Source organism: Microtus oregoni, unplaced genomic scaffold (genome assembly GCF_018167655.1).
Source record: "Microtus oregoni isolate MIOR12 unplaced genomic scaffold, Mior012 000002F_ref0000024, whole genome shotgun sequence".
Taxonomy (NCBI): domain Eukaryota; kingdom Metazoa; phylum Chordata; class Mammalia; order Rodentia; family Cricetidae; genus Microtus; species Microtus oregoni.
Window position 1 is genome coordinate 66,715,916 of NW_024543061.1, and position 24,406 is coordinate 66,740,321.

Below are 24,406 nucleotides of genomic sequence, written 5' to 3' on the forward strand. Positions count from 1 at the left end.
GATCAGTTGTATATAATATCAGATGAGTGTGCTGGATATAAAATGATTCTTGATTTTGCTAGCTGTCTATCTGGTCCAGAGCAGGTTATATCAGCAACAGTGAGTCAGAATCTAAAAATAAAAATGGCCACACCATAGCTATCTAATGAAGTTATTTTATGTGCAGCTAACTTAGTGCCCTGAACTCTCACAAGGAAGCTAGAGTGTTGGCAAGTCTAATGTGGTTGAGACCATGTGGGGTCAAGGCTGGTCCCACCTCTTATCTGTGTCGCCCAGCTTATGTAACAAGTTACCGAAGCCTTTCTTCTCTTGTATATAAAATGAGGAGATGTGCTCAGTTTCAGTGCACATGCTTAGCATTTGCACGCCCCCGAGCCTAACCATGGGTAGGAAAAAAGGAAGTGAGGGGGAAGAGAGCAGAGGAGGGAAGGAAGGAGAGCACCGTTCCCCACATCCACATCTGCTCACGGAGCTTATGGATTCCTAGGTTGCATGTGAAGCACGGAGCAGAATGCCTGGCACGTGGAGGCACACAGCCCACTTTTGCTATTGTGGTTGTCCTGAAGGAGTAGGGCTAATATATTTTCATATGTGGCAATAATCCTTTGTGTTATATTTTCTTTATGAATAGATTCTGGAAACCAAAATGGAGGAAGCGATGATAAATCCAAGAATTCTGAGAGAAACTATTTAAATATTTTACCTGGTAAGTATTATTTTGTTTTAAATCATTGCTTTCTTATAGTCATACGCATTAAAATAGTAGATTTGAAACATTTATTCTTACGGTGTGCATTTATAAAATGTTTGGCCATATATCCCTTTGAAACAGCACTTGTATCTGTATAATATACTTTCACAGACGTTCTCCAATGTAAACCTCATTTTTATACTAGAAATTACTTACTTCTAGATCCCCAAAATGTTAGTTTCACTTAAGTTTCATGATTTTATATTTCTAATGCATTGTTTCTTAGTTACTAAGGAATGAGCTGAGAGATGTTTTTAGCTCTAAAATATAAGCAGTAGTGAGCAGATATGAACGTGGTTGATCTTGTAGCGAGACCATTTGACGTGGAGTCTAGTTCGCATCTCCCCTCATGTCTTTCTGCCTGTGTCTGTCTTTCCTTCCCTTATTGCTATTGGGCGTACTTAACAGCTGGAGCTCAAGCTCTCCATCTTCCTGCCGGTTCTTAAAGCCATTCACCTACCAAGGCACCACGTGACCCCTTGTGAGCTCTTAAACACAGTGGTGGGTTTTACAGTCTTAAAAATAGCCCTTCCTTGATAGTTTCTGCCCTGTTTTAAGGCAGTTTCTCACATTTCCTTCCTCAGATCTTGAACATGCAGGCCATGTCGCTAATTTAAGAAAGTCATTCCCTTTTCTGCATTCATCAGACTGTGGTCATCGGCCTCCGTTTCCTCCCACCTTCGCATCTCCTGCCCTCGCGGATAATAGTTAGAGTCACCACAAGCTGTTCCACCCCTTTGTGGGGCAGGAGACCATTCATCCATTACTCTTCGTAGGCCCTGAGTCATCACACTGTGGCTTTCTAGGAGTGTGTTGGCTGGTACTGTTTTGGAAGTGCCTGTATCTTTCTTTCCTTCCTTTCAAAAAAGCCTATGAGTTAGTATCGTTATTACCAATAAGCAAGGGGTGGTACGCCTCACATCTGAATTAGGAAAGGAGTTTTAAACCACCCACCACTGACAGCTTCTATATTTCCAGCATAGCCAAATTATTGACAGGAGATGAAAAGTATCTCATCAAAACTTATTATTATCATGAAGAAAACCAGTTGTGTTCATATACTTTTTTCAAAATTTAATTTTTAATTTAAAAATTTTTCATATAGCATGTGTTTACTCCTACTCCTCTTCCCTTAACCCAGGAACAGTTGTTTCTTTGTTATGAACTAGGTCCTTAGCAGCTGATGTCATCTAATTTTCACAACAGTTTTGTAAAATAGCAGTTTGGCCTTATTTCCACATTTTCTGCACAAAGCACCAGGTGAGTAAGTTAAGTGGGTTTGCTGTCTCACCTGGCCAGAGTGCTGGAGAGCAGCAGATTTCCCTCGCTTCCAACCTAGAACCCTTCCTACAGTATCTCAGTCATTTTTACCACTGCCAGCGCCTGGACTGACCCCATTTTATTAACGGGTAAAATGAGACCAGAGGCAAGTCATTTGAGGTCAGACAAAGCAGTGCCAGGTTAGGGATTAGGAACACCTGACTGGCTCACTAAGCCATTCCCCCCTCCCCCTGCTGGCCCACAGCCCAAACCCAGAGTTGGGAGTCCCTCCCACTGCACTAGCAGACACAGCACAGGACCCAGAAGATCACTGCCTATATGGTGACTCCTTGCTGACAAGCAGTCCCTGTCTCTCATAGCATCTCCACATGGTTTCCTTTTTACTTTCTCTTTGACTAGCTCTTTTTATATCTCTATCCCTATCCTTTGTTCGTGTTCTTTTTCTAGTTCATTTGTTTGTAAAGAAGAGATTTTGCCCGGGTCCTATGAAAGGCATCTTGAGGTACCCCTTATATACACTAGTAACTAAAGATGTTAAAGTGCAAAACCATATTATGTACTTTATATTTTATTACATTTATTTAGATGTGTGTGTGTATGTGTGTGTCTATATTCATGTGTGTGCACATATAAAGATCAGAGGATGTAGTAATATTTTATTTGTAATCTAACAGATAAAATTTGCCTAAAGATCAGAGTGCAGAGCTAAGCCACTAATTAGCCACAGAGGCCAGGCCGTGGTGGAGCACACCTTTAATCCCAGCACTCCCAGGGAGACAATACCAGGGAGACAGAGACAGACGGATCTCTGGAGTTCAAGGCTACCCTGGGCTACATGAGAATGAATCTATCTAAAAGAGAAACAGAATTTACACAAAGGTGATCCCAGCTCTTAGAATTGCATGCCTTTAATCCCAGCACTAGGGAGGTGGAGACAGGAGTGATATGGCTGGGCGGAGAGAGGAATATAAGGTAGGAGAAGTCACAAGCCCAGAGCAGTCTGAGGATTCGTAGAGATAGATGGATGTGGTCTGAGGTTTTGTAGAGACAGCAGCAGTCTGAGGATTCAGTCTGAGTATGCAATCTAAAGTTTTGTAAAGACGCATTGAGATGTCGTAGAGGGAGATGCCATCTGAGGTGTCATAGAGACAGCATTCAGTCTAAGGTTCGTAGGGACAGGATTGACCCTCTTGCTCTGAGCATTGGTAGAGGTAAGAACTCTAGTTGCCCGTGGCTCTGCTTCTCTGATCTTTCAGCATTAATCGCTATATCTGACTCTGGGCTTTTATTATTAAGACCAATTAGAATTCTTGCTACAGGAGGACAACTGTGGGTATTAGTTCTTTCTTTCCTCTACCATGCGGGTCCTGGGGACCAAGCTCAGGTCATCGGTGTTGGCAGCAAATGCCTTTGTCTACTGAGCGTCTAACCTGGCCAAAGTACTTCTATAAAATATGTTTTCTCAAACACATTTACTGTCTCATATAAATACTGAAAATAAGTACATATATCTTACCTTTCTGTATTCCTAGATTGATTTATTTTAGATTCTAATAAACAAAATACCATAAGTATTCATAAAAGGAAAATGAATTTTATTTTTTAATGATTTATTTATTTTTATTTTATGTGCGTTGATGTTTTGTCTGCATGTATATCTATGTGAGGGTGTCAGATCCCCTGGAACTGGAGTTACAGACAGTTGTAAGTTGCTATGTGGGTGCTGGGAATTGAACCTAGGTCTCCTGGAAGAGCGGCCAGTGCTCTTAACCACTGAGCCATCTCTCCAGCCTCAGGAAAATGAATTTTAAAGCATAAAGAGGTTAGTAAGTAGCCAGATAGATGAACCTATTTTGTAATATTAAGCCACTGAGTTGTTATTAAGCTTTTAAAGTTATTAAGTTTAATTTCATCTATATAAGGTAATTTATAACATATTCTCAACTGTTTTGATAGTTGAATTTTTTATTAAATTAATTTATTTTTTAAAACGATCTTTTCTCATTTTATATACCTATCCCACTCGAATTTTTATACACTTTAAAATTGTCAAATTTCAATGAAAAGACAAATGAAACATTTATATATGAGTTTTTTTTAAAAAAATTCTACCAACTTCACAAGTAAATAATGACTACTCATCAGTTTCGTGTATTAGTGCTGTGCACCAGAATATACTTACCTTCACATATTTTAAACCGTGTTTCCCTCTAGCACGAGTCCCAATGGGAGGTCGTATACAATTTGTTCTTGATAACACAGTACTAATGTCTGGATAGATGTAACAAAGCCAGCAAGATATTTCTCCTGTGCCTGAATTATCAATCAACTGTAAAGCAGTGGCGGCATCCACAGTACAGTAGGATATTGCCCAAGGTGAATTTCTGTCCTGCAAGGTAGACTATCTTAATGTTGTGAATTAAGATCTCTCTCTATTGGTGTGTCCATCTGCTCAAGTGGTCCTGTATCCCAGCCATTACTAACTGCTGCTTTTCCTTCTGTGGTGTCCAGTGTGACGGCTCCATGTGGGCTTATGGGTTGCTGTAGTGGTCAGTCCTGTAAGGCCTGGGCCACTGTTTATTTGGAAGATTGTTATCTGTCATGTTGTGGGTTGTTTTTTACTCTTTTGACTTTTATGTCTTTTAACTCTTTGGGGGGGGGGCACCACCCAGCTCCCAAATAAAACACATGGAGTCTTATTCTTTCTTATAGTTGCCCAGCCTTAGCTTGGCCTGTTTCTTGCCAGATTTTCTTAACTTAAATGATCCCGACTACCTTTTGCCTCTGAGCTTTTTCTTTTCTTACTTCTGAATATCTTACTTTCACTCTGACTCTGGGTGGCTGGCCCCTGACTTCCTCCTCCCCTTGTTCTTTCATTCTCTTCCTCATTTTTCCTTCTATTTATACTCTGTTGGCCAGCCCCGTTTACCGTTGCTCCTGCCTTGCTATTGGCCATTCAGTTCTTTATTAGACCATCAGGCGGTTTAGACAGGCAGAGAATCACAGCTTCACAGAGTTAAACAAATGCAGCAGAAACAAAAGTCACACACCTTACAATTATATTCCGTAACACTGTCACTTGCCCTGAGCTCTCTGTGTGTCCCCTCTTCAATTTAGGGACTTCTCCAGCAGGTTTGACTTCATAGCTGTGCCATTGTTCTTCCCTGGCTGCTGGTAGGGCCTACTAATATTTTTAAATACAAGTATATTAGGTTTTAAAATAAAATTCTAATATAATTAGAGGCAAAGATGAGGAAATTAGCAAGGGCTAATTGTAGAAGAGTGAAATAAACTTCTGGGCAGACAGGGCACAATTTCCACTGAGATGTGCATATATATATATATATATATATATATATATATACACACACACACACATGGATTTACATGGATTTGTTATGTTACTCATTGACAGAATAAAAGCTGTTGAGATTTTCTTGGCTATTAAGCTATATAAGAAAAATAATGATTGTAAGAAGCCTGGATTTTACAGTTAAGAAACATGATTCCAGAAGTCCATTTGAAACACTCATCTATGCAGTCAACAGATCTTTATGGAGAACTTTTCTATGTGCTGGAGATGGATTATTAAGATAAGGAAGGTTCTCATTAACTGTGAGCCATAAACAATACTCTGTTTAATATAATCTGTGTAAATAGTAGGATGTCATTGTTAAGAAAAAATAAAGCAGAATGGTAGCAAAAAATGTGACAGGTGGAGGGGTCCTGTGTTGGAGAGGATAGTCAAGGAAGGCCTTTCTAAGAAGGTGGCATTTGATCTGAGATGTGACCGGTGGAGTCCACCATATGAAAAAACATCGGAGAAAAGCCTTTTAGCATCAGCCTGGATTGGGAAAAAGCTCCACGGGTTTTTAGGGTTGAACACAGGCTGTGTGGCTTGAGCAAAGAAGAGAGATGAGGCGAAGGGGTGTCAAAGAGAAAGGCCTTGTCTGTGCTGTGTCGGCCTTGTGGGTCATAGTAAAGAGCTGGCTGTTCCCAGCTGCTGAGTGTGTAAGTAAGAGAGTGACCCAGTGTCTTGGAATCATTTTGGACCAGTAAAAGAAGTAGGTTTGTAGTCAGGCAGAAATGGGAACAAAGAGATCAGTGGATGGGGATAGATGATGGAGAAATGGAAGCAAATGCAGTTTCTGTATTTCTGGTCTGAGAGGCTGATAAACAGATTGGCAGTCAAATTAGTTGAGGCATGAGAGAGCAGACTTAGGCTGCAGGGAGGCAGGTAGCCAAGCCACACATTTTCACATGTTAGACTCAACAGTTTATGTTGAGTAAAGATTGTAAACACTCATATACCTATTATCCAAGGGCTTACTTCATACCACTTTGTGACCCTCTTGACACACCGGCTATTATCTCTTATTTTAATTGTTTTCTCTGAGAATAAGAAGCAGTGATTGTATTTGCTTCCTGATACAAAGTCAACACTTTGGCTTCCCCCATGGTTATTTATAAAACTGTGGACGAGTGTGACCCAGGCTTTTGAAATCATGGCTGTGTTTGTTGTTTACAGGAGAATTTTATATTACACGTCATTCGAATCTCTCGGAAATCCACGTTGCTTTCCATCTCTGTGTGGATGACAATGTGAAGTCGGGAAATATCACTGCTCGGGATCCTGCTATCATGGGACTCCGAAATATTCTCAAGGTTTGCTGTACCCATGACATCACAACAATGAGCATCCCTCTCTTGCTGGTGCATGACATGTCAGAGGTGAGCGGAAACCGTGGCCTTCCCGAGCGGCCCACATAGCAGTCCTGTTAACATCTACAGGGTTCCTTCTAATGGGTGGACTTTTGTATCTCCTGTCGGGTCAGCTGAATTCAGTGACTTATAAAACAATGAACAATGCTCCGAAGACTATAGTTTGCTTGATGTTAGTAAGCTTGGAATTCTAGAGAATCTTTAGCTTTCAATAAGAAATGTGTCCTCCAGCCTTTCTTCTACCACCCTTCCCCTCCACTTCCTCTTCCATCTCTGGTTTTGCTTTAAGAAGCAGTGGATTTACCTTCACAGTTACTGTGGGGTGAGTCACAGGTGACTCAGTGGGAGTGGGGTGAGGGAGATGGAGTCATGACGAATTTTCCAGGAAGCAGACTCCAGAGACCAGCATCTGGTCCAGAGGCGCAGATCTGGTTTAGTGTGTATGTTCACTGGCATATATGCATACATTGTCTAGTCAGCTAAGGTCATATTAAGTTACTGTCCAGTGAGTCCAAAGGGCATGTAACCCACGTTATGTGAGGGTATACAGCCAGGAGGGCAGCATGTCGAGGTAGTGTGTCTGTGGACAAAGGGCATGAAGCAGGCAACATCCTGGGCTTTAGCACCAAATTAAAGGGTCTCCAGTTAACTGAGACTGCATTATGAGTCATCTAGTGTTCCAGACTCAGGTCTGCTCAGACAGCCACAGGAGGTGTTGGTGCTTCTCATGTTCCTTATCTCTTAGTGACACCACCTGAACAGAGACTGACCCCTCAATTTACACTTGCCATTGGTCAATGCTAAGATAAGTTTGCATTTTCTGAGTATGCATTAGTAGGCAATGGAAAGAAACTTTAAAGAGCAGAAAGAAGCCGTTTTCTCAAGGATATGTCTTTTTGACAGTACAGATATTACCTTATACAGTTGAGATGGGGCAAAATCGCTTACCTGTCTTATTAGGTGCTGTGATTTACTTGGCATTTTTAGTTGCCCGGAGTTTCTGTTGTTGCTTCCCTTTGGCTGTCTTCCCTCACTCATGTGAAAACTAAGTATAGGGAAGAAGTTGTAGAAATTAAAGTCTGAGATTCAACCTCAAATAAACTAAAGGAACATATGAGCTGCAATCCATGTGTATGCAGATAAGTCCTTTTGTGGGAGTCCACTCTGTAAGCAAATGAGCCTTCTTCAGGACAAGCAGACACAGAGCTGCCAAGCAGGCATGGGCATGGTTTTTGTTTTATTTGGGTGAGGAATGAAGGAAGTGTGGGTATTTTATATATATATTTCATTTATTCATTTGATATAGTCTTGCTCTGTAGCCTTGGCTGACCTGGTACTCATTATGTTGCCCAGGCTAGCCTCAAACTCATGATGAGATCACAAACCTCTTACCTCTGCCTCCACAGTACCAAGATTACTGGGGTTTGAGCCCCTGCACTAACCAGAGGGATTAGTAAAAGTTGTATGCTGTGAAGATTTAGTAAAGGAAGCTTGGTTATTTGATGACTGTTTTGGTTAGGGTTACTATTGCTGTGATAAAACACCATGACCAAAAGCATCTTGGGGTAGAAAGGGTTTATTTGGCTTACACTTCAACATCACTGTTCATCATTGAAGGAAGTCAGAACAGGAGCTCAAACAGGGCAGGAACCTGGAGGCAGAAACTGATGCAGAGGTCATGGATAGGTCAGTACTGACTCTTTCCCCCTGGTTTCTTATGAAACCCAGGACCAGCAGCCCAGGAATGGTACTGCCCACAATGGACTGGGTCCTCCTCCATCAATCACAAACTAAGAAAATACCCTACAGGTTTGCATACAACCAGTTCTAGTGGAGGCAGCTTTTTAAATTGAGGTTCCCTGCACTCAGATGACCTTAGTTAGCTTGTGTCAAGTTGACATAAAACTATCCAGCACAAGACCACAAGTTATTACTAAAATAAAAAATAGTGCAAATATTTTATTATAGAAGGGATTATAGGGAACTAAGCCCCCATTCAGACTGATTGTATTTCAGAAGGCCTCATTTTAACCTTGTAACCTGTATAAACACTGTAATAATCAGTTCCATCTAAGTGAGGATGCTGGGTGATTTCCATCTTACACTCTGGTCTGGGGTCTTTGCTCAGTGAGCACATTGTGGTTTTAGTCCAAAGGATTGTTTTCCTATCCTGCGGTGGCAGCCCCACACTTCCCTATTCTCACTCCCCTGTGTGGCATCAGGAAGATGGACGGTGCTTTGTAAAGCTTCATTCTATGGAGACAGTTTCAGAGATCCTCACCAACTAGTCATCTCCAAAAGGTCCCTAGGGAGTGACACTGCAGTGGACTCCTGCCACAAGGAAACATCCACACATTCCTGCAGCTGGATTCCTGGTTAACCAGCTTATAAAAATGGTTGTACGTAGGTGGGAAACAACCTCAAAAACAGTTTCCAAAAGTCACTCAGTTCAGATTGACTTCCAGACATTTGATACGACAAGGTTCCCTCTCCCACAGTATTACAAAAGCTGCCCTTCAAGCTGGGACAGCCAGCTGCAGAACATTAACTTTGTTTCGGAAGTGTCCAATTTAATTCACAAAAGTAGATTGAGCCACAGGCCTCCCATCTGCTGTATTTAAACATCCTTCAAGGTCGGGAAGTTTATTCGACAAACTCAGATGGCACAGCCCAGGATATAGAGGTGTGGGGTAGGTTTTGTGCAGGGATCCCAAAGTGTTCTCAGATGGTGTTTCTCTTCCTCCGGCAACCAGGATTTCTGGATGTGGGTGCCACACATTAAGGTGTCAGAGTGATGGTGAGGTCTGAAATAGCCCCTGATAGCCCTGACAGACAAGAAAGCTGTGGAATTATTTGCAGCTTAAAAAGAAAGAGAAAATGGAAAACAAGCCAGCTTGGGGTGGGACATGTTGCTTTTATCTATCTGTGATCTAAAGACACTGTCCTGTTGGAGTCAGGCTAACCTAAAGCGGTTGGGTCTGCAAGTCTGGAACCCTGTGTTCCCTACTTTGTTCACTGTTGACTGCTGGAATCCTTTGGGGTTGTGGCTTTTGTAATTGCATTAGAAATGAAGTGGTTTTGAGTACAGCTACATGGTGTATACAAGCATTATGTTCACAGACTCAGCACCTCTGTAACTCATACCCAACTCATACGCAGAACAGAACGTTTCCTGTACCCTGGAAGCTGCTTATGAACTCACAGCTACTTAAGCCCTTTTCCATGTAAAAATATCCCTGATTTTCACTTAAAAGTGGGGTCTAAAGACTGGGGAGATGGCTCACTGAATAAAGGTGCCTCCTACTGAGCCTGACAGCTCTAGAGTGACCTCCAGAACCACATTAGTGGCAAGAAAGAACTGATTCTTGATAAACAGATGAGGGGGAGCATTGAGGAGAGAAGAGTTGACACCTGTCTGAAATGTGGGTCATCAGGTCCATGTCTGGAGTGTTTGGCTCTTGTTCCTCTCATTCAACACTAAGTTTGTGAGGCAAGACCTTGTCTTTGTGTTGTGCTTGTGGGTTCTTCTTTCTCATTGTTATATAGAACATGATGTGGTTCAGCTGTAATAAGTTAGCCTTTTTTCTGCTTAAGGACATTTGGGTGTTTTCTAGATTTTCCTTTTGTTAAATTTAAACCTCCAGTCAAAGTCAAGAAGTTTATTGTACAAACTCAGATGGCATAGCCTAGGATATAGAGGTACAGGTTGTACAGGGTCCCGAATCACTGTTATTGCTGTAATGCTCCTGTGAACACCTTCTACGTCTCTTTTGGCAATTCTGTCATAAATAAACTTAGAGATGTGACTATTAGTTAATGGATATGTTTATGATTACCTTAGACAGCTATGGCCAAATTGTCTTCCAAAGTGTTTGTAAAGCCATGCTGTATTTTAATGTGAAAAGTAAGAAACAAGCTGGGTATGATGGCTCAAGACCTTTAATCCCAGCACTTCGTAGACAAAGGCAGATGGATCTTTGCGAGTTCAAGGCCTGCTAGGCCTACACAGTGAGATCCTATCCACCTCCCCAAAAGAATCAAAGCTGTGTGTTCACCCTCTGCAATGGCTATAAAATTTATTTATAAGAATGAAGTAATAAGGGTGGCGGGGCTGCGTCCCTGGCACCCCAGCCGCCTGCTCGGCTAGCTTATGCCCGAAATAACAACACACAAACTGTATTCATTTAAACACTGCTTGGCCCTTTAGCTCTAGCACTTACAGGCTAATTCTCACATCCCCATCAACCCATCTCTAATAATCTGTGAGAACCGGTCTTACCGGGAAGATTCTAGCCTAGTCCATCCTGGGTCGGAGCTTCATGCCGGGAGTGGGGCATGGCGTCTCTCTCAGGCGTCTGCTCCGGAGAGGAGAGATGTCGAGACTCTGACCTCACTTCCTCTTCCTCCCAGCATTTTGTTCTGTTTACTCCACCCACAGGGCCAAGCAGTTTCTTTATTGGCCAATGACCTTCCTCCATCATTTCCCCTTTTTCGGTTTAAACAAAAAAAAGGCTTTAACTTTAACATAGCAAAATTACATATAACAAAACAGTTATCAAGTAAAAGTTACAATAATCTTTATCATAACTAAGGAAAACTATAACTATAACTAACTATTCTTAACTCCATCAAAGACTCCAGAAAGATATAATATTACCTAAGTAAACAAGAACTAAGAAACTTCAAACTCTAGAAATGACAAAGACATCTCGCTGCCTGGACAGTCACCCAAGGTTCTTTTGTACCGTTGGGGCATCCATCTTCAGCCTTCAGGCCCATGGTATCCAGCAGACATTTCCATAAAGCAGGAAAATTCAAAGTCAGTTCAGTCACTATCTGTTGTGTCCTGCAGAATGTCTCGCAGACTCTTTCATGAATCAGGAACCCCGAAAGATCATCTCACCTTAGGCAAGTTCAGTAGTCCTCTCTCTGCGGGTTCTCTGTGTCCAGTTTATGCAGTAGTCCAGGCAAGAGCAGTTTCTTGCCCAAATGGCTATCAAACTCCATAAGGTGCCTCTTCGATGCCCATCTTCCTCTTGAAGTAGATTGGTGCTGCCAGGAGCAGAGTGTCTCATTGTCATGAAAAGTCCTCAGTTATTAAAACATTAAATGTCCTATTCTGTAATCTTTGAAAGACATGAAGAATGTCTATCTAAAATATATCTCTATATATCTAGAAAATCTAACTAACATGACTACAAGCTTTACTATTATCGATGATTATTCATTAACAACCTATATTTCTTAATTATACAGTACATATTTAAATGAACTACACAATCACAATACCTTAATCAAAATCAGAAACACTTATACATATAACAAAATTGACCTTAAATCTCTATCAATATAGCAAAATCTATACTAATGTAAATTATTCATATCTATATCATATCCCCCTTTAAATGTAAAAGAACATTTATAAACCATATTTGGGAACATGGGCGCAATTTTTTCTCTCCAAACTGCTTCCTGCTGAATGGGGGCGTCGTTAATTAGGTCTTTCATGGTATAACCTGTGTGCTAGTTTCATCTCAGTTGGCAGTTGAGCAAAGCAATTTTCTGAAGGTGTTCACACCAACCCTTCAGGAGGGCGTGGTTCGTCATACCAAATCGGAATAGAAGAAATGAACAGTGTCTCATCCTCTGTGAAAACAAAATAAGAAACTCCTTTCCAAAGTATCATATCCGTAGATCCCAATTCAAAATATCTATGTTGGATTAGTTCAGCATTATTTATAAATAAATATCTTTTAGTAGCTTTTGCTCTTTCCTCAGCATTTAAATAATTTAAAGAAAGCATAATAGCATACAGTATCAAAATTCTCTGTCTATTTTCCATCTTTGTGCAGCTTTGTTTTAACCTCTATTTTGCTTATTTTTACTTTTAACTTTTTGCTTTTTGAGACAGGTTCTCTGTATCTTTGACCTGAAGTAACTCTGTAGACCAGGATGTCTTTGAACTCTCAGAGATCCGCCTGTCTCTGCCTCCCAGGCATTCGGGCTTAAAGGTGTACACTGCTACACCTTGAACTCACAGAGATCTGTTTGTCTCTGCCTTCTAGGCACTGGGATTAAAGGTGTGTGCTACCACACACAACAACTCTCTTCCTTTTTTTTGTTACTTTAAGAACTTTAAATTTTAGTCTGCATATATTTTTAACACACTTCAAACCATTTAGAAATTTTCTCTGTCTTTGAATCTCTCTTTACTGTGTATCTCTCTTTTTCTGACCACATGAATCTTTAATTTACCAAGCAATCTCAGTAGGACTAAAGGCGTGGCTTTGCCAGCTAGATCCAGTCCATTCCTTAGCTTTCCAGCCTCATGGCAGATATACAGGCTGTAGCCATGTTTACTGCAATAACTGTATGGCATTTCAAGGTCCCTGCCAGCAGGTGAGCTACAACAGACAACACTCAAGTCCTCTCTTGGTAGCCGGCCCTCCTGCCTCAAACAGTCAGAGTTTGCCCTGGCAGGATGGGCCAGAAAGCCGGCATTTTTAAAAGGCGCAGCTTTTTCCTGCTATGGCTGAAACCCGAAAAGCATGCGTTCAGCTTTTCGTCAACATTGTTTAAGTGTTTCGTGGCTGGAACTCTTAATGAGCTGCAGGGTTTTGCAGCTAAAGCTGAGTCAGGAAGCCTCTCTTAGATGAGGCGCTTGCTTGCCTCTAGCAAGCAGAGTAGAACCAAGAAATTGCTACCAAGAAACCAGGCACAATGCTTTCATTTTGTTCTAGAATTACTTGCCAAGCTGTCTCAGGCTTCATGTGGAAGCAGTTGTCCACGTGGGCGCCATATGTAGTAATAGGGGCGGCGGGGCTGCGTCCCTGGCACCCCAGCCGCCTGCTCGGCTAGCTTATGCCCGAAATAACAACACACAAACTGTATTCATTTAAACACTGCTTGGCCCTTTAGCTCTAGCACTTACAGGCTAATTCTCACATCCCCATCAACCCATCTCTAATAATCCGTGAGAACCGGTCTTACCGGGAAGATTCTAGCCTAGTCCATCCTGGGTCGGAGCTTCATGCCGGGAGTGGGGCATGGCGTCTCTCTCAGGCGTCTGCTCCGGAGAGGAGAGATGTCGAGACTCTGACCTCACTTCCTCTTCCTCCCAGCATTTTGTTCTGTTTACTCCACCCACAGGGCCAAGCAGTTTCTTTATTGGCCAATGACCTTCCTCCATCATAAGAATGTTTCAAATATCTCAGGGGCACATACATGAGAAGAAAAGAATCTTGTATTCCTTTACACTGGTGCGTGAACTTATATCTCGCTTCGAAGACGTGGAGTGGAACCTAACATGACACATTGAGGCTTAGGCTTGCTTTCATACCTGTAATCTTAACCTTCAATAGGCTGAGACAGGAGGATTGCCAAGAGTTTGAGACCAGCCTGGAATGTGTAGCAAGATACTGTCTCAAAAAGTAAAAAAGAAGCCGGGTGGTGATGGTGCAGGCCTTTAATCCCAGCACTCGGGAGACAGAGGCAAGTGGATCTCTGTGAGTTCGAGGCCAGCCTGGTCTACAAGAGCTAGTTCCAGGACAGGCACCAAAGCTACAGAGAAACCTTGTCTCAAAAAACAAAAAAGAAAACAAAAAGTAAAAAAGAATACAAACAAAAACTCCAGTACTTCAACTTTAACCCTAATCCAAAGATTCAGGTGTCCATGTATGGGCATTACTTTTAGATAGAGGATATTTTTCTTATTAAAATCACAATTGAGAATTAATTTCAGTTTTAACTCTTTAGAATCTATTCTGAGTACAATGCCTATTTATGATACATAGTATAATAGCGTGGCCCAGTTTTCTGCCTTGGTTCCAAATTCCAAAGTGTGTCATTTGATCTGTTAGCTTTTGGTGGATTTCTTTTTTTTTTTTTTCTTTTTTTTTTTGATTTTTCGAGACAGGGTTTCTCCGTCGCTTTTGGTTCCTGTCCTGGAACTAGCTCTTGTAGACCAGGCTGGCCTCGAACTCACAGAGATCCGCCTGCCTCTGCCTCCCGAGTGCTGGGATTAAAGGCGTGCGCCACCACCGCCCGGCTTGGTGGATTTCCAACACTGTGCATTCACTAAGGCATTTTGCCAAGACTTAGTCACTTTGCCAGTATATAGGACTTACATTCCAAATTCTGTTGCTGCTGCCTATCCCACTAGGTCTCTATCCCATCTACAACAATATATTAAAGTTTGTTTCTGGGAGTGAGCTTGTGTAACCACTGGCCACATCCCATGGTAACAAGCAGTGAGTCATGTCTTCTCATGGCCTTCTGAACTTCTGAAGGCTCTTCTTTTAGGCTAAGGGCTTTTTGAGGGGAGTATTTAGTCTTTTAAATTTTGTTTTGCATGTGAGTGTTTGGCCTGCATGTGTGTCTGTGCATCATGTGCATGCCTGATACCCGGGGAGGTCAGAAGCAGGTCACCTGCAGCTGGAGGTTCAGATGGTTGTAAGCTGCCCTGTCAGTGCTGGGAGTTGAACCTGGGTCCTATGCTAGAACAACGGGTGATCTTAACTGCTGAGTCATCTCTCCAGCCCACTTAGGCACTAGTTTTTTTTTTTTTTTATATTAATTTTTTTTTATTAAGAAAAGAAGAAAAAAAACATAAACAAAAAACAAGTTTCCACCTCCTCCCAGCCTCCCATTTCCCTCCCCCTCCTCCCACCCTTCTCCCCCTCCTCCCACCCTTCTACCCCTCCCCCCACTCCTCTCCCCCTCCCTCTCCAGTCCACAGAGCAGACCAGGTTCCCTGCCCTGTGGTAAGTCCTAGGTCCTCCCCCCTCCGTCCATATCTAGGAAGGTGAACATCCAAACTGGCTAGGCTTCCACAAAGCCAGCACATTAAGTAGGATCAAAACCCCGTGCCATTGTCCTTGGCGTCTCATCAGCCCTCATTGTTCGCCATGTTCAGAGAGTCCGGTTTTATCCCATGCTTTTTCGGTCACAGTCCAGCTGGCCTTGGTGAGCTCCCAGTAGATCAGCTCCACTGTCTCAGTGGGTGGGTGCACGCCTCGTGGTCCCGACTTCTTTGCTCATGTTCTCCCTCCTTCTGCTCCTCATTGGGACCTTGGGAGCTCAGTCCAGTGCTCCAGTGTGGGTCTCTGTCTCTGTCTCCATCCATCACCAGATGAAGGTTCTATGATGATATGCAAGATATTCGTCAGTATTGCTCTCGGATAGGGTCATTTCAGGTTCCCAATCCTCAGCTACCCAAGGAACTAACTGGGAACCTCATGTTGGGCACTTGGGAGCCCCTCTAGGGTCAAATCTCTTGCTCACCCTAAAGTGGTTCCCTTAACTAAGAATTGTGGTTCCGTGCTCCCCTATCCACCTTTCCTTTATCCCAATTCTCCTGATTCCCCAAATCCCCCCTCCTTCCCTTCTACCTTTTCTCTCCCCATCTCCCCTTACCCCCATCCCACCCCACCCCCAAGATCCTAAGTGACAGAATAAGAAAACTGGCAAACATCCAACTTATTTATGAGATGGAATTGCTATGTAGATAGATACATGAGAGATTTGGGGAAAACGTTTAGCTGTCTAGCATTTCTTTTCAGACTTATAGTAATGAGCAAGAGCCAGTTAAAAGTATATTGTAATGACAGTGTGACTTGTCAGTACATTAGATTGTGTTGAGATGATAGCCTGCACCTCATAGCTCTGCTGGGATCATGAATTCTTCTAAGTAAGCATCAATGACGTTGTCAGTTCACGCCATTCTGAAGAGTTCAAAGTTCCTAATTTATCTCACAGATATTTGTTTTAGGCAATATATTAATTAATCATGTATATAAGCAGTAAGGAAACATGATGTAAATGGATAAAATGTGATGCTTTTTGGACAAGACGGGCAGGGAAAAGATATGATCGCTTTTCCTTTATACTCATTGGATTCTCTCAGCTCCAGATGCACTGCAGTCTCCCATCCATCGTTACCACTGTTACCCTGATGATCATGTGTCTGGACAGCTTGTGCTCTATATGTTGGTGTCAGCTGGCCATTCAGAAGCCCTCTACTCCCAACTCACAATTAGTCTTTTTCCTGACCTTTACGTGGTGTTGATAAGTTCTTTAAGTTGTAAAACAAAATACAGTCTGGTGGTGCATTTATATATGTAAAACAAGTGCTTCATTAAAATCGTGATGATTCATTCAGACTTTTGCTGTGGGGTTTCAAAAATATTGTTTGCAGTAATAGTTTACGGTAATGCAAAAACTCAGTTATACCTTTGATCCATTCATACATGTGATTTTTTGTAGATTGAATAATCTATTTGATAATATAACTTTAATTTTTTTTAAATTTCATTTTACATTCCAACCACAGTTCTCCCTCCCACCCCTCCTCCCACCCCTCCTCCCACCTCATGGGAGCTGAAGAGAGGGGTCAGCAGTTAAGAGCACTACCTACTTGTGATTTTTAGTAAACATTTATCATCATAAGTATAAGCCCTCGAGGCATGTAAGTGGCCAGGCCTTCCCCTGGGCCCTCCAACTGCCAGGTTCCACCCACAAAACACTCTAACTATCCTAAGGGGGCTGGAGTAGAAAGTTCAAGTTCAGGACTTGAAATCCTATCAGTCCCTACCTTGGAAATCTACACCTTGGAAAGCTCCCCCCTCCTCCCCCCGAGAAACCTTATATAAAATAAACCTTGCCTTCTGCTCAATTCTCTGCTGCTTCTAGCAGAGGTAGCCACACACTACCTTTCAATAAATCTTTTCTCCCAATAAATCTCTTGTGTGAGGTTTATTGTAAGGTGTGACTAAGTATAAAATATTCTGAATTCCAAAAGTTTAAAAAACACCATAATTAAATAGCAAACAAATTTATAATTATGAAAAGATTTGCAGAATGGGAAGATAATTCTGGTAGCAGTGCAAAAAAATAGAATGTAAAGTGTTATGCTCACTAACTTGCTATGGAAAATCACAAGGTATTGGCATAGCCTGGTGTATCCATGTGCATATTGGCTAAAGAGTAAAAATCAAAATGAAGAAAATGTGTACATCTCACTCATTAGGTGTCTATAAGCTACTTGCTTATTGCCATTACTTCAGTGATAATGTATGATACGGTAAATTAAACATTTTAGTTCACTTGCAGTTATTAGACAACTTAACAGAATTATCCATGCTAACCTTAAATGTTTATTTGGTGCAGGAACTATGTCACTAGCTGACTTTAAAATTAATTACCTAGGAACTTTCAAGAATGTGTTCATCTTTAAGTCCTGTTTGCTAGGCTCATTAAGCCAACTTGCATTCCATAAGTATAGTTTATTGGGTAGAAGCTGTATGTCTAAAAACCAAAGAAATAGAGTTGGGTTGATTATCATGTTAGCCTGGATTTATCTGAAACAGGAACACTCCACATTACAAATAAAGATCTGATGATATGGGTTTTGGTTTTTTATAAAAATTTTGCTGAAAGCATATTTTTGTGTGTGTTTTTAGGAAATGACTATACCCTGGTGCTTAAGAAGAGCAGAACTGGTATTTAAGTGTGTCAAAGGTGAGCATAGCCCATGCTCAGCAGTTACTATGTAAACCTCATCCTCTTATTGAAAGAAGAGCAAGCCAAAGGAATGACTCAAAAGTTGCCTCTATTCCTGGTCCTTCAGAAGATGTTTAATCAGTCAAATATTTCATAATAGACTGTGTAATTTTATCTTTATCAGTTACAAAATAAACAGATGTCTAGCCAATCGAAACAGAAGGATATCTGGGTACTGTATTAGTATTTCACGTGGTGCTGAAACAAAATGCCTGACAAAGTCAAATTCAGAAGGGTTGTATTTTGGCTCAGACTTTGAGGTTGCAGTCCATCCCGCAGGGAAGACTGGCTGCAGCAGTACATTTCATCTGAGTCAAGAAAGAGGTGCATGCTGGTGCTCGGGTAGCTTTCTCCTACTTCTGTAGTCTAGGAGCCCAGCCCATAGAGTGGTCCACCCCACAGACATGCAGAGAGCATCCAGGGTGATTCTGGATCTCATCAAGAGGATGGTTCATATAAACTACCACAGATGCTGTTTACACTTTGCTGGTTCTGACTGCTCTTGGTTGCCTTTTATTTTCTTAAAAAAATAGAGTCAAATACTATACTAACTTTTCATAATCTGTTTTATCTTCATTCTGTGAAGGTCATGTAGATCTTTGAGCATGTTGACAAAACTGCTAATCCTCTCTGGCATAGAGAATTGGAGAGTGTGGGTCTTTATCTGTCCTAGAGGCTTAGCCTTTCCTTTGGCCAGTGGCTCCCTGAGAGGTCAAGACATGAGGCCCCACAGCGAAAACCTCTCTCATCTTAGTAAAGGAGTTCTTAACACAGCAACCTGTTGTCTGTTTTAGGTTTCATGATGGAGATGGCTTCATGGGATGGAGGAATTTCTAGGACAGTGCAATTTCTGGTACCACAGGTGTGTTATCTGAACAAATCCCACCCCAGTCCATAGCAGTATCATCTGAGTAACTTCCATTCCAAACTAAGGTCTTCTAAGATATTCCTTAAAGACACAGCCAAGTACCTCCTTAATCCCTTCCATATACATAAAGCATAGCTTCCTTACTTTAAGGGGAGAAGTATATTTGGATGCCACGCGACACTTAGTGTACTCTCAAAGACGTGAGCACCTACCTCCTGCTATGAAGATTGTAGAGGGACACAAGGAAGATCATTAGGAGATGATTCTGAACTCTGTTTTTCAAGACTGAGTCTCACCCTTGCTGACCTGGAACTCACTCTGTAGACCAGACTGGCCTTGACATCACAGAGATTTACCCACCTCTGCCTCCCAAGTGCTGGGATTGAGCCATTGATACCACTGATACCTGTAACTGTTGATACCTTCAACAGTTCTGAATTCTGTTTAGAACTTAGCAAAGCTAGTGGAAAACTAGTGCTGTTGATTAGGAGTTTTTCTAGTAATCAGAATCTTTACTTGATATGTCTGTATGTTGCCAGAGGGTTGGAACTAGAAAAATACACCAATCTATGATTACTAAATCAGTCATGAAAGAATAATTTTCACATAATTTATATCCCTATCTAGATTGAGACCCACATTTTAAATACTTAGAAAAAATGGAAATGTCAGTGATGACCTAACAAGTGCGAACTTTTTCTCTTGTTTTCCTCTTACAGAGCATTTCTGAAGAAATGTTTTATCAGCTGAGTAACATGCTCCCCCAGATCTTCCGGGTCTCCTCAACTCTCACTCTGACATCTAAGCACTAAACCCTAATGTGCTAAACCCTAATGAGAGCGTTTCTCACCTCTCTGGGAGCAAGAACTCTGCTGGAATCCTGTCAAGCAGAAGGTGCCCATTGGAACCTGCAACTCAACCACCTGTTAAGTTATGATGGAAGATATCAAATATTCCAAAAATGTGTGTATTTTGCAGACTAGAGATCAGCTCCCAATTGAAGCATTTTCTCAGAAAACCCTTCATAAAATAATATCTTTTTTTTACTTATAAGTCCTCTCTGTGAATGATAATGTTAAAATGTTTATCAAACATGGACACTTACCAGCATGTTCATTATAATTCCATGGAGCCCTCTTGACTTTCTAAGGCAAGAGTCATATCAAATACAAGCATAATTAGTCATACATTGTCAAATCAGAATTTGAATATACATTGCAAGTATATGTTTCTTTGAAAATGTTTTTGTAGTAATATAAATACACCAGACAAATGTACTTGTTTTAAATTCTCCTGTTTCAAACCCTGGCTTTTAATCTACTCTTTCTAAGGTTGTATAAATTAGAGTCGGAGAAGGCTTTGAATTCTTTACCGCTGTCTCACCTTCCTTCTGTGACCTTACCCCATCTATTAATAACATTTCGTGGGCTGGGAAACTGTTCTTCTTAGCCAGCCTGATGTAAGTTAGTCTAAACCTGCACCTGGCAGCATTACAGTGTTCAGTAACATTGACACCCGGGGTCATTTTCATGGCTCCATTTTCCCTAGCTTCTGTTCTGTATCCATTCTTCTACACCTGCTTCGGTTGCAGAAACTGCATTCAAATTTCTGTCCCCGGTGTTTAGCCTCCTTTATCACAATTGGCTTTTGGTGCACTCTTCCCTCAGAGGCGCTTGTCATGTGTCCCATGTGTAGATTATTTACTGAGAGCCGTGAGTGCACTTTTACAAGGCATCCCAGTAGCACAGACCTTTATAAAGGCAGAAGCTTCTTCACGTCCAGGGCAGCAGGATGAAGTGGAGTCTTTGGGTCAGATGAAGTGGTATTTCTTGACTTCAAGAAAACAAACCAGCCTTCTCTTAAGTATGCCAGAGTATTAGAACTATGGCAGACATTCTCTTGTAGACAGAGTGCTTTCCCATGGAGGGATGTCTCATAGTTTGCCACTCAAGGAAAAGATGTAACACCCAGTCCACACTATGACCATCAGACACTAATTTTTCCAAGTTCTTTGCCAAGGGGCCTGGCACTACTTATGGAGATTCTCCATTTCCTTGAAGAAATGGTCTTTCGAGCACTATTGTTCTTGTTGGGATTAATTCTGATGCAGCGGATAGACAGAAAGCAGAGATGCAGAGGTCAGGATCAGAGACTGTTTCTGTTCATAAGCTGGCAGGTCTAGCTGGGGTAGGTATCGTGGGGCCAGAGGTGCAGCTCTGTGGTAGGACACGTTTAGCATGTGTGAACCCCAACCAGGAGTGGTACCATTCAGAAAGGCCTTAGGATCTTTCTACAGATGCTGTGGGACTTAAGATCTTTAAGGATCCACCAGCTTGAAGGGTGGCACATCCAGCTGTCGGGGTGCTGGAGCTGTTCCATCCACAGAAGTTTGAGGAATGCTACTGACCAGATTTTTTTTTTTAATAACCTCAAGGCTGTTTTACTAAGTCACTTGTAACTTGGGGCCTTCACTTCATGGCAATATAAAGTACAACTTGACCTATAAAACCAAGGCAAATTCATCAAGTATCCATTTTTCAGTTGGTGCTGTAATATATAGTATAGATCAGCCATAAGGTTGGGGGAAAAATCCTACAATGTTATATATCACTGAAGAAAGCACACCCAAAACCAAGCCAGTATTAATACGATTGCTTGCAGTTAAATGGTGAGGATTTTAATTATGCTATAATTAAGGGAACCTGGAAATTTATGTTTGAGCTAAGAACACTAAGGTTATAGCCTTTTCCCAGTCTTCTATCCACTTCTTGGACCCCCGGGGAGCACTTCATGAAGGAGTGTTACTCTGTCACTGTGACAGGATACTGAGATAATCAGCTTACTAAGGGCTCAGCCAGTGGTTACTATTGCTTTGGTTTTGTGGACACACAGTACATTCTGGTGGGAGAGTGTTGTCACAGAGGCCTGTTCACTTCATGGTAGATGAGGAGCAATGGAAGGAAAACCTTCCTTTGACTAGATCACACCTCTTAGCGGTTCTTCCAGTCCCAACTGTACCGCATTCCAGATTCAGATCATCCCAGATGAATAGATCTGCAGCACTTCTAATGACAGCAAGGACACAAACATTCTAGGTGGAGCTGCAGCCAGAGCGATAGTGACCAGTGTGCGGACAGAAGTGACTTCAGGGCTTGTGTCGGAGTGGTGCTGGTGTGCTCAACATGACCCGGGTAGGGAATGTCCGGTGAACATAGTTTTCTGTTTGTATAAACAGTCCACTGTTCCTAAGATAGATGACTGACCGTGAGGTCCTCAAGGCCTTCAAACCGTGCTTTGGAGCTGAGGCCAGATGCCGAGCCCGGGACCTCCATTCCTCACTGCTCCTCCCTGCCCTCCCCACCTGTTCCCGAGTAAAGGGTAGGGAGGCTATAACCTTTCCATTGATCTGCAAGTGTGGCGCCAGCTGGGTCTCAGCACGACACTAGGACCAAAAATGGAAGAAACACATGGAAAAGGAATTCCAGCAGAAGAATCTCGCTGGCCCAGGAGTGAGCAGTTCTCATGTTGACACGGCACAGCCCGTCATTTATGTCACTTCAGTGGCACCCCACTCCTCACTAGAAAACTCCTCAGCACAGACACATTTGCATTCTTGTCTCCGCAGGAGTGGGGGCGGGTGTGTGTGTGTGTGTGTGTGTGTGTGTGTGTGTGTGTGTCAGTGGGGCAGAGAGACAGTCTAGAGACGGCAGCTACTCCAGAGATTCCACTGAAATGGTTGTGTCTCTGTGACTTCTCTCCTGTTCAGCTGTACATCTTTGCCCCCAAAGTACCCACAGCAATGTACCACTCATTTTCGTAAATGTGAAACAATAAAACGATTGTTTTTGCAACACCTACATTCAAAAAATTCCCACTGTCTTCAGAACCATTTAAAAAAATGATTTTTCCGCCCTTGCACCAGCAACCTTCCTAGTGTCCCCATGTATCTGAAATGAGAAACCTTAGCACACAGTTGAAATGCCTAAGCAATCACTTGTTTGAAGGCTTGTCTGTGAGGGTCACGTTCTGATTCCCAGGTGACACATAGTCTTATTGTGTAGGGTTTTTTTGTGTGTGTAATTGTCATGTACTATTATAAAATGGATTTGTCATTGTAGAATTCCAGGAAATTTTGCAAAATCAAAACCAGAACTTTGGCATTTGGTATAAGCTATGGGTTCTTGTCCAAGAGAAATATGTGTTTTGAAGAATATCTCAGTAGTACCCTAAAGCACAGCTAATACATAGAGCTCCAAACAGGCACCACAGCTACAGACAGAAGGATTGGGAAACATAAGTGCCTTCTCTTTTGAGGTTCCCCACAGATCCAGCCTTGGCTTGTGGCTTCATGTTCATAGACACAGCTCAGGTTATTACTGCACACTTGGGATTTTTCTTGCTGTGCTTTTCCTGTTTTGCCATAGGAAAACACTTCCTGGTACTTCGTGGTAAAAGTTGACTGAACTCCATGCCACATACAGTCAATTCTTGTTAATCACGGGTTCTACATCTGTGAACCCACCTACTCACGAGAGTGTAGTGTACCTGCAAAAGTCACCAACAATAGGGACTGGGGGGGAGCCCAGTGGGCAGGAGCACTTGCCATGCAGGCGTGAGGACCTGAGTTTGAAGCTGGTGGCTGTGCGTGGACCCGTAACCCCACTGCTATGAGGAGCAGAGACAGGTTCAGTGAGAGACCCTGTCTCAGCAGAACAGTGCAGAGAATGACAAAGCAGTGTGCCCAGTGCATCAGCATCTGTATGCATACATGAACATGCACAAGCACATACACACGCACACACATGCACAGGGGCAGGGAAAGCCAACAAAGGCAGTAGTTTCATCAAATCTAGATCATGTTTTGTTCTGGTTAGGTCTTTTGTCAAGTTGACATAGATTAGGGTCCTCTGAGAATAGTGAACCTCAACTGAAAAAATGTCTCCATCTGTTGGGCAAGTCTGTGGGCTGTGGGAAGGCTCAGCCTTCTGTGGTGGTGTCACCCCTGTGTGTGTGGTCCTGGGTTGTATAAGAAAGTAGTCTGAGCAAGCCACAGAAAACAAGTCAATAAACAACTTTCCTCTGTGGCTTCTATGTCAGTTCCTGCCTCCAGGTTCCTGTCTTGAGTTCCTACCTTGACTTCCCTTCTTGATAGCCTTGCTTTTGGCCACGAAGTTTTATCAGCAATAGAAACGTAACTAACAAATGTTTAGTAAACTCCCAGTGTG

The 24,406-nt window shown here is 42.2% G+C and overlaps 1 protein-coding gene across 3 annotated transcripts in view; it reads left to right on the top strand.

The window, feature by feature from the left end:
* The window catches only part of CUNH12orf4 (chromosome unknown C12orf4 homolog), a 44,385-nt gene extending 21,277 nt beyond the window's left edge, over positions 1-23,108 (top strand). For 2 of the 3 annotated variants that reach the window (XM_041644175.1, XM_041644166.1), the window contains exons 10-14: positions 632-706; positions 6,561-6,763; positions 18,214-18,271; positions 19,108-19,175; positions 19,901-23,107. In XM_041644175.1, coding sequence (XP_041500109.1) covers positions 632-706; positions 6,561-6,763; positions 18,214-18,271; positions 19,108-19,175; positions 19,901-19,993 — 497 coding nt within the window. In that variant the 3' untranslated portion in view covers positions 19,994-23,107. Of the gene's footprint in view, positions 1-631; positions 707-6,560; positions 6,764-18,213; positions 18,272-19,107; positions 19,176-19,900 lie in introns of all 3 variants that reach the window. The other variant, XM_041644182.1, reaches the window with a different exon arrangement.
* The last annotated feature ends 1,298 nt before the right edge of the window (positions 23,109-24,406 follow it).